Below are 11,327 nucleotides of genomic sequence, written 5' to 3'. Positions count from 1 at the left end.
CATACTGAACCTAACTTGGCGCCAGATGATCTCATGGCTAATGTGCCACAGTATTTAACTAGAAGAATGTTGTTTAGTTAAATTGCATCTCAGTATGATCCTTTGGGGCTAGTTTGTCTGGTAACTTTAAGAGCTAAATTGATGATGAGACAGCTAATTTCCAGGACAGAGGTGATTGAAGGAAAAGTTAGCCATTATGATTGGGATAGTGCAGTGTTGACAGATATTAGGAATGAGTGGTTAAGTTATTTCCAGATGTTGTTTGAGCTTCAGTCTCTCAGCTTCCCTAGGTGTGTCAAAGTAGAAGGTACAATCGGTAAACCAATGCTGGTGATTTTCTCCGATGGGTCTAGTTCTGCATATGGAGCATGTGCTTATGTGCGATGGGAATTGTCTGATGGAGGATTCTGTTCCAGGTTGCTAATGGCAAAATCTAGGCTTGCACCACTCAAACAGTTATCCATTCCCCGGATTGAACTATGTGGGGCCTTAGTGGCAGCTAGAATGAGAAAAACTATAGTGAAGGAAATGAATTTTGAATTTGAATCGGTGATGCACATTGTTGATTCTGCAATAGTTCGTGCCCAGATTCAGAAAGAAAGCTATGGCTTTGGCACCTTTACTGCTACAAAAATTGCTGAAATTCAAAATAAAACCGATGTGGGAGAATGGTCGTGGGTTTCAGGTGATAACAACCCAGCAGACTTGACTACCAAACCTGCTAAGCAGATCAATTTGGGTCAAGAATCAATGTGGCAAATGGGGCCGGCGTTCCTTATTCTCCCAATCAGTAAGTGGCCAATAAGGACAGATCATATTGGTGATTTGCCTGACAGGGTGGGTGTCTTTGTTTCGCACGCTTGTTTTACTGTGAATACTGTAGATATGTCTTTAGTGTTTCAAATATCAAGATTTGAAAGTAGTGAAAAATTGCTCAGAGTCACTAGTAGAGTCCTTAAGGCTTTCAAATTTAAATCGTTCAAGGGAATATTTCAAACTCCTAATATAGATGAAATCTCTCAAGCAGAGATGTGGGTGAGAGAAATTCAACCCAGGCTTGGTAAAGATTGGGAGTCCAGATATCGCAGACTTGGCCCTAGTGTAAATAAGAATGGTTCAATTGTGGAAGGCCAACGCATTCCTAGGTGGTTAAAGAACAGTTATGATCAGGATGAGTTTGTATTACTCTCTCCTGATCATGAATTTGTCATATATGTAAAAACCATGCATCGTCAATTTCATTCTGGAGTGGAAAACACCCTTGCGAAAATTCAATCTAAGTTTTGGGTACCAAGAGTTCGGAACATGATCAAGTCCGTAAAATTTAAATGCGTAACCTGTAGGAAGTTGACAAAGGAAATAGCAGGGCAAGTCATGGGACAATTACCTCGAGAGCATCTAAAACCCTCTCCACCGTTTGCTTATACTGCTCTTGATTTATATGGACCTTTCTTTATCAGGGATACAGTTAAGGGTAGAACTAAAGGTAAAGCCTATGGGGTAATCTTTAATTGTTTATCGACCCGTGCAGTTCATTTAGATCTAATTAAGGGTTATAGTGCAAAAGATTTCCTTGATGGGCTCCGTAGATTAGTATCACTCCGAGGATGTCCTAAAGAAATATATTCTGATAGGGGTACCCAATTAACTGCTGCTGAGAAGGAACTACGGAATGCAACAGAGATTTTTAAAATAAAGTGGATCTTCAATGCTTCTGCTGATGCACCTTGGCAAAATGGAGTCAGTGAGAGTCTAATCAAATCTGTCAAAAGGAGTTTGACCATAGCTATTGGTGATAACATTTTAACTTTCAGTAAATTGCAAATTTACTAAATGAAAGACCCATTGGTATAAAACCTAGCTGCGATCCCGAACTAGGAAGGTATCTTTGCCCAAATGATCTTTTGCTTGGGCGTACACAAAATGCAGTTCTGAAAGGAGAATTTGAACGCTTCCCTAGTCATGAATCAAGATTGAACTTTCATGAAGGCATAACCGATACTTTTTGGAGAAAATGGATGAGTGACTTTTTCCCCACTATGCTGATACGTCAAAAATGGCATGTAGAAAAGCGTAACATGCAAGTAGGGGATCTTGTATTGTTTCAGGATAGTAATGTGGTGCGGGGTAATTGGAAGTTAGCGGAAGTCTTGCTGGCAGATAAGGGTAAAGATGAGAAAGTTAGAAATGTCACACTGAGGTACAAACCAATGAAGTCTGGTATGACTTACAAGGGAGAGAGGGATGTAATTGTGAAACGATCTGCTCATAGAATTGTAGTAATTTTGCCCATCGAGGAATGTCTCGATCTACCATAGTTTAAAATGAGTATTCATTTGTGTGGTTATTTAAATTAAAAGAATTAGATTTGCCTTGACATTCATATGATGGTAATATTAAAATTCATTTGTTTGCACATGCGTGTTAGAGACCACTGGTGAAGGTTTCCAGGACGGTGGCTGTCTTTGGACATACTAGTTGAGGTTTCTTCATAGTAGCTTCCTTGGTTATATTTAACTACGGTGATATATCCCAGAGAATTTTACTAAAGGTATCCAGAATTCTAACTCCTGGCGCGAGTATCCCTGGCTTTTGCCTTTAGGGATATCGTATAATATCAGAGGACATATTCTTGACACGCCACATAGCTATCTACACCCCTAATAGCGTTTACGCTTCGAGAGGGGAAAGTGGCCAGAATTGGAAGAGAGCCGTTATTATGGCAACGCTCGCTCTACTCCTACTGTTGAGTACCAGTATAACGTCACGTCCGGGCGCCATCTTATCATTCCTTGTAGCGTTAGCGAGGTGCTACAGATACAGTACTTTTGGGAGGGATTCATTCAGCCTTTATAAAAGGAGGGTGGGTCCATCAGGGCGACATGGCTACCTCACCCCAAAATAGATTTTTCGCTTCGCTCAAAATCCGCTTTTTTGGGCTCAGGCCATGTCGTCCTGATGGAAGTTTACCAGCGTATTAATGTAAAGATTTGTACGAGCATTACTTATTCCCCTTTTATCTGCATATCAACATGAGAACAACTGTAATAGCTTGGTTCTTACATGTAGGTAGTAGGTTGGCCAGGGCACCAGCCGCCCATTGAGATACTACCACTAGAGAGGTATTGGATCCTTTGACTGGCCAGACAGTAATGCATTGGATCCTTTGACTGGCCAGACAGTAATGCATTGGATCCTTTGACTGGCCAGACAGTAATGCATTGGATCCCTCTCTCTGGTCACGGCTTATTTTTTCTTTGCCTACACTTACACAGAATAGTTTGGCCTATTCTTTACATATTCTCGTCTTTCCTCATACACCTGACAACAATGAGATACTTAACAGTTCTTCACCCAAAGGGTTAATTACTGTACTGCAATTTGTTCAGTGTACTTTCCTCTTGGTAAGGGTAGAAGAGACTCTTTAGCTGTGGTAAGCAGCTCTTCTAGGAGAAGGACACTCCAAAATTAAACCACTGTTCTCTAGTCTTGGGTAGTGCCATAGCCTCTGTACCATGGTCTTCCACTGTCTTGGGTTGGAGTTCTCTTGCTTGAGGGTACACTCAGGCACACTATTCTATCTTATTTTTTTTCCTTTTTTTTTTTCTTAATCTTGTTTCTTTGAAATGGTGTGTTGGGCAGGCTTAATAGAAGGGCCATGGATGCCTGGTGGTTTATCAAGAGGTTGTCTTTTCCTTTTTCTGATTATTTTTCTTCTCAAAACCCTCCTTACTGTCCTCCCTTCAGTTGAAGTGGCTATCCTGGAGGGTATTTAGCCTTGCATGGTGTATCGGCTCCTCCATGTTGACCAGCTTTTCCGACTTTTTACTATAGTCTATGGGTATCATCAATCACTTTGTTTATAATTCTGTACGTATTGTTTTTGTTATAATTCTTGTTAATCTAGTTTTTAAGTATAATGTCTCTTTTTTATTTCTATTAATTCTTATGCTGTCTGGAGACATTGAGCGAAATCCGGGACCAGTACGTCCTAGATTTCGTCAATGTCGTCTTCTGTATTGCAATATTCGTGGTCTTCATGCAAATATCCAAGACCTTACAGTTGCGTCCAGACAGTATGATATTCTTTTGTGCTCAGAAACTTTGGTTTCTAATATGAGGCACTCATCTGAGCTCCTTATAACTGGTTTTAAGAAGCCAATAATGTTGAAACGTGATGCCATCCCTAGGGCCAGGGGAATGGCGGTGTATATTAGGACCGAGTACCCTGCTTCTCATAAGTCCTGCTATCAATGTGGATGTCATGAGATTCAGGTAATAAAAGTTTGTGGCAGGCATAACAACTTTTATTTGTGTTCGATCTACCGGAATCCAGACATAGATGATTCTATCTTCGATTGTCTTCTTACCATTTTGTCTTTGTTGGTGATTTTGATGCTCACCATAGGGAGTGGTTAAGTTCTATCTCTCCTACCGATCGCCATGGCTTAAGAGCTTTAGACTTTGCCTCTGAATCAGGCTGTGAGCAAATCATAAAGGAAGCTACTCACAGGTCTGGTAATTGCTTGGACCTCGTATACACTGACTCCCCTGGCGTTATAACTAGTAAGGTTGGTTCTCCAGTCGGGACATCTGATCATGCCTTGATTTCATTATTAGTGAAGACTGAGCAGCCTGTCCCTGATATATCATATTCTTGTAAAATTTATATGAAATCCCAAGCAGACTGGAATGGGATTTTACATGATCTTTTGTGCTTGAATTGGTCACAATTTTATAATAGTGTAGATCCTGTTGTCCCTTTGAATGAGAATCTAGTCAACATAATTGATAGGCGTATCTCTTCTTGTGTGCTAAGGTACCGAGTGAAGGACAAACCATGGTTCAATGATGATTGTAGACGTGCTTATTTGGAGAAACAGGAGGCCTATCATCTTTGGAAGGGTAACAGATCAGATTTGACCTGGAGCAACTATACTCCGCTTCGAGCATTTGCTCAGAGAGTTTATGCCTCAACTGAAAAGGAGTACAATTTAACCATAAAAGAAACACTTTCTGGTACAACTCAGGAACATAAATGGTGGTCTACCCTTAAATCTGCACTCTTTGGTGTAGATGCAACAGTTCCTCCTTTACTTAAACCAGATGGCTCAGTCACTCACTGTCCAAAGGAAAAGGCAACCCTTTTGGCTGATGTTTTTGACAGTAAACAGAGTAATGAAAAATTTGAACTTCCTCATTCCTGTTTTCCTGAGCCTAAACTAACTAGTTTAGCTTTCCAATCTCGTGAGATTAAAGCTCTGTTGGTGGACCTTGATGCTTATGGAGGTGTACACCCAAATGGTATTTTTCCTTTGTTTTTTATAAAGACAGCAGATTTCTTAGCTCCAAAGTTATCTGTTATTTTGCGCAAGTTAGCAAGAAGAGGAGCTTTTAGCACTAGTTGGAGAATTGGTAATGTTACTCCTCTATGTAAATGTGTTTGTGGTAGCTCAAGTCCCACTGATTACCGCCCAATTTCCATAACTCCCATATTATCTAAAGTTTTTGAACGTCTTCTGGCAAAACGTCTTAATAGGTTTGCTGAAGGTAATCATCTACTCCATAGTTTGCAATCTGGTTTTCGTAAAGGCCTTGGAGCATGTGATGCCCTTCTTACAATCTCCAATGCTGTACAGAAATCCCTTGATTGTGGTAGGGAAGTTTGTATGATTGGCCTTGATTTTAGTGCTGCCTTTGACCGTGTTAATCATGAGGCCCTTGTTTTCAAACTGAAACATTTGGGAGTGGGTGGGTCGTTTCTTAACATTATTATTGATTTTTTAAGTAATAGATCTCAAAGAGTTGTTGTTGATGGGCACCATAGTGATTATAGGAATGTGATATCCGGTGTTCCACAGGGTAGTGTTCTTGGCCCATTACTTTTCATACTATATACACATGACATGTGGTTTGGCCTAGAAAACAAGCTTGTTGCATATGCAGATGATGCTACTCTCTTTGCATCAATTCTATCCCCTGAATGTAGATCTAGGGTTGGTGAATCCCTTAATAGAGATTTAGCTAGAATTAGTGCATGGTGCAAATTATGGGGTATGAAGCTGAATCCTAACAAAACTCAAAGTATGATTGTAAGTAGGTCAAGGACGGTGGCTCCTCAACATCCGGATCTCAGTATTGATAATGTTTCTTTAAATATGTATGACTCTTTTAAAATTTTAGGTGTGATTCTCGACAGTAAATTTACTTTTGAGAAACATATAAGGTCTGTGTCTTCTTCAGTTGCACAAAAAATAGGCTTATTAAGAAAGTCTTTCAAGATTTTCGGTGATCAATCTATTCTGAAGAAGTGTTTTAATTCTTTCATTCTACCTTGTTTTGAGTATGTTCTCCTGTCTGGTCTTCAGCTGCTGATTTTCATCTTAATATGTTGGACAGAAACTTACGGTCTATTAAATTTCTTATTCCTGATCTAGATATTAATCTCCGGCACCGTTGTTCAATTAGTTCATTATGCATGTTGCATAAGATTTTTCATAACTCTGACCATCCTTTACATTCAGATCTCCCAGGACAATTCTATCCTGTTCGTAATACTAGGCAGGCAGTTAATTCTAATAGCCAGGCCTTCTCCATCACGAGGCTCAATACTACGCAGTACTCTAGAAGTTTTATTCCAGCTGTTACCAAGTTGTGGAATGATCTTCCTAATCGGGTGGTTGAATCAGTAGAACTTCAAAAGTTCAAAGTTGGAGCAAATGCTTTATTGTTGACCAGGCGGATATGAGTCTTTTTATAGTTTATTTATGACATATTTGTTTTTGATGTTGTTAATAGTTTATATATGACATGTCTGTTTTGACGTTGTTACTTATTTTAGAATGATTTATTGTTAATTTGTTATCTTCATTTATTTATTTCCTTATTTCCTTTCCTCACTGGGCTATTTTTCCCTGTTGGAGCCCCTGGGCTTATAGCATCTTGCTTTTTCAACTAGGGTTGTAGCTTGGATAGTAATAATAATAATAATAATAATAATAATAATAATGTATTCAAACCTTTTCTGTGCATATATACCTTGTTTCTACATGGATAAAAACTTGTCTGTTTTGACATACAGCTAATCCTGTATACCTTGGATGTTATAGTGGCTTATATAAACCTTTGTTCGTATTGGGAATACAAACTTCGACTGATTGGGTATACAGTGAGACCTGTATGCTTTTTGCTGCTAGGTTTGTTCATATGAGATATGCAAACCTCAAGACTTTTCCTGAGTCTGGTATGACTCTTCCCTCTAGGGGGCAGGAAGCACTAACATAGTTCATGATTAGGAGTACAGTGAGCCCTCGCTACTTCGCGATTCGACTATCGCGGATTCACGACTTTGCGGATTTTTTCATAACGCATGTACATTATATACATATATCGCGGATTTTCCGGAAATTTCGAAATAGCCGCGATATATGAAAACCCAAATATTTCGTTAATTCCATTAATAATTAGTAATATCTGCTCTTACTGATGGTTCATTGCATTACATATGACATATAATTCAGTACAGAAAGAAATAAAACACGAAAAGAGAATGTGATCATACGATAATTCAGTTTAACTGTACGTAGTAAAATTAAATCGAACATGAAACGCAAATCAGATGCAGTCTGACTTTGTCATATTTGAATGGTGTAAGGCTGCTGATGGCTACTACGTACTACAAATGTAATGGATGTGCATCTTTTCCATGAATCTTTTGTATGTACTGTATACGTACGTAGTACTGCATCCAATAATATTCTTTGTTGCAAAAATCACATCTCGGATAAGCGTACATATCCTACAACAAAACAAGCGTAAAATAGCGTACATAAAGCATATAGTATATAGTACCTTGTATTTGAATTGGTAACTACTACGTAGCATGTAAGATGGACTGTGATTGGTTCCAGTGCTGATAGATGACGAATCAGCTCCCCAGTTTTGTAATCTAGCCTGTGATTGGTGTTTTGACCGCATCTCTGATCCGCAGCATCTTCTCGCGGCCACTTTGTTTGCTGCTCTCTCGCCGGGTAGACGCTGCCACTAGAGCTGCTGTTCCCTGAAAGGACCTCAGCTTGTTGAGGACCTTCAACAGAAGGTTGGTTGGAGGGAACAGGTAAATCCTGGTCCATTTGTTCCAGTCGAGGGACATGGCATCCACTGCTTCCGCTAGAGTGTCCTCGTATGGGGCCACATAACGAGGTAGCTTCTTGTTGTCGCTCGTCGCGAAGAGGTCGATCTGCAGTTCCTAGACTTGACGTAAGATGAAGGTGAATGATCCTGCGTCTAGGGACCATTCTGACTCTATCGGCGTGAGCCTGAATAGAGCGTCTGCCGTCACATTGCGGAACCCTTGGAGGTGAACTGCTAATAAGTGCCATTTCTTCTTTTCCGTCAAGCAGAAAATGGCCAACATCACATGGTTGATTTGGGGTGATCCCGAACCTTGACGTTTCAAACATCTCATTATCACCTTGCTGTCTAGAACCAGTCTTATGTGGACTGAATGGCGGGAGGACAATTTCTTCAGCGTGAGAAATACTGCCATGGCCTCCAAAATGTTGATGTGGAAGGTCTTGAAAAGAGAGGACCAAGTCCCTTGGACTTTCCTTTGGTGAGAGTGACCTCCCCATCCTTCCTTTGATGCATCCGTATGGATGATGACTGAAGGTGGAGGTGGTTGCAACGTTACCGATTTCTTCAGATTCTTGGCCTTCCACCATGGCTTGATATGTGATCGTAGTCGAGTCGGTATTGGTCTTCTTAGATCTCTTCGAGCGTTTGATGCGTATCTTCTCCAGACTCCTGATGCATCCTTTAACTGTGCTCTTAGCACCGGGTCTGTCACTGATGCAAATTGAAGGGCGCCCAGCACTCTTTCCTGTTGGCGTCTTGATATCCAATCGGATTTCAGAAGTCTCTTAACAGATCCCGCTATCTCTCTCCTCTTCTTTGATGGAATGGAGAGGTGGTGTGACAGTAAGTTCCAGTGTATTCCAAGCCATTGAAACTCCTGAGCTGGAGATAATCGAGACTTTTTGACATTGATCTTGAATCCCAGATGTTCCAGGAACTGGATCACTTTCTTGGATGCTTGCATGCATTCTGTCTCGGATACTGCCCACACCAGCCAATTGTCCAGGTAGGCTAACACATGGACACCTTCTAGGTGTAGTTGTTGAACGACTGCATCTGCAAGCTTTGTGAAGATCCTTGGGGCTATGTTTAGCCCTAAGGGAATGGCTCTGAAGACGTAGTTCTTCTTTTGTAGCCTGAATCCTAGGTAGGAGGAGAGTTGGCAATTGATTGGAATGTGCCAATAGGCATCTGCTATGTCTATGGTTACTTTGTACACCAGTTTTGGCAGCAGGGTCCTTATGTGTTGAAGGGTCAACATCCTGAACTTGTAGTTTACTATGAACTTGTTGAGTGGCAACAAGTCCAGAATGACTCCGAGTTTGACCGAGTCCTTCTTGGGAACACAAAACAGCCTTCCTTGGAATTTGATGGACTTTGCCCTCCTTATTACCTTTTTGCTCAAGAGTTCTCTGGTATATTCTTCCAGAAAGGGGGTGGAGTGTTGGAAGAATTGAGGAAATGATGGTGGAGCTATCTTCCAGCTCCAACCTAGTCCGTTCTTGATCAGGCTGTGGGCCCAGAGATCGAAGGTCCAGCGATCCCGAAACGAATGGAGTCTTCCTCCTACCGGAAGCATCTCATTGCTTCGGTTCACCGGAGGACTTGCCTAATTGACCGCGCCCTCCCCTACCCACTCTTCCTCTTGAGGGGTGTCTAGAGGAACCTCTATATGACCCTCTACTTTTCGGCCGAAAGGTAGTAGTCTGCCTCTCATAGGCGGGAGTAAAGGCTGGTGACTGTGTCACCACCTGCTGGGGTACCATCTGGTAGGTGGATTGGGGTTGTGCCACCATCTGGGGCACCGCAGTCATGGGAAGTTGTTGTTGTTGTTGTTGTTGTCTGGTGGGGCGAGAGGGCAGTCTTGGCCTCTTTGTCTTCCTTTTTGGTTGGGATCCCTCATCCGGGGAAAACTTCCTTTTAGACGACATGCCCCACTTTTGGAGAAGATTCCTGTTCTCCGTGGCAGCCTTGTCGACTATTTCCTTGACCACTTCGCTCGCGAAGAGGTGCTTTCCCCAGATATTGGAAGATATCAACTACCTGGGTTCATGCTTCACTGCAGCCGAAGCAAACATGAACTCCCTACAAGCCCTTCTGGCCCTAACAAAGCCATACAGGCCCTTGATTAGTGTTGCCAAGTATGTCTTGGCCATGACCATAAACATATCTGGGTTTCTAAATTCGCTTTCCATTGCCTCCAAGGTGGTCTGGAGGGATAGAGATGCGACAAGCCTTTCTTTTGTCTCTTGCTCTCTGCGCAAGAGTAAATCAGACAACTTAGGGAGGTTTTCACTGAACTGGCGTCCAGCAATATCCGCCTCCAACTTCCCGACTGAGAAGGTAAGGTGTATTTCCTTCCAGTCCTTATGGTCTGTAGGCAGAGCTAGGGATAAGGGCCTACACTCCTCAAGTGTAGGACAAGGTTTCCCTGCTTCTACTGCCGACATTACGGCCTTGAACCCTTTGTCCGTAAAGGGAAAGGCTCGAGTAGCTGGAGCAAGAAAGGAAGGGTATTTCTTACTCAGGGCTGGCACCTTAGAGTTAGTGAAGCCCTTGTCCTTCAAACTGCTAGCCAGTAAAGCCTGAGCATTTCCATGGTCAAGCACTATGACCTCTTTCGGCTCTGTCTCCTCTTTTGACACAGGTTCCGCCTTCAGACGGACGAAGCAGTCTGGATAAGACTCAAAGCTGGGACAAAAGTCAACATCTTCGATGAGGACGGATCCCGGCTTTTCTGAAATAAATAACCTCCCGTTTGTAATTGGGATGTACTCTGCATGCCTCCACGGGTTTACGTCAGAACATGAAGGAAGGTCCTGCACGTTGAGTCTCTTGTGAGACCCACGGGACGCGGCAAGCTGATGTATCTCCTTCCCCAATGCCGCATCCCTTTCTTCACTCTGCTTCTGGAACCTCTCCATCATCGATATGAAGGTAGACAGAGTCTTCACCATCTCATCAGGTGGGGGAGCAGACGACATAGAGGGCACTGGTTCTGGGGCTAGAACCGACGAAACGGAAACCGATTTGACTTCTTCCTATTCAGTTTCAGGAGCCAAAGTAGACTCCTCTTCCTGACCTTCCGCAAGAAGGTCCTTCTCAGTGTCTTCTGACACCTCTGACATCCTCTCGTCTAGATGGATGTCCTTCATCGCATCCGAGACATCTGGACGCAAGGGATCTGAGGG

General features: G+C 42.2%; 1 protein-coding gene across 1 annotated transcript; it reads left to right on the top strand.

Moving 5' to 3' along the window:
- The first annotated feature begins 144 nt into the window (after positions 1-144).
- LOC137637718 (uncharacterized) lies at positions 145-1,833 on the top strand. The gene has a single exon (XM_068369867.1). It carries the CDS (start codon positions 145-147, stop codon positions 1,831-1,833), a length of 1,689 nt encoding a protein of 562 aa, XP_068225968.1.
- Positions 1,834-11,327: the final 9,494 nt, after the last annotated feature.

This window comes from Palaemon carinicauda, unplaced genomic scaffold (genome assembly GCF_036898095.1).
Source record: "Palaemon carinicauda isolate YSFRI2023 unplaced genomic scaffold, ASM3689809v2 scaffold94, whole genome shotgun sequence".
Taxonomy (NCBI): Eukaryota; Metazoa; Arthropoda; class Malacostraca; order Decapoda; family Palaemonidae; genus Palaemon; species Palaemon carinicauda.
The sequence above is the reverse complement of the archived record's forward strand: the minus strand, read 5'-3'. Positions and strand labels throughout refer to the sequence as shown.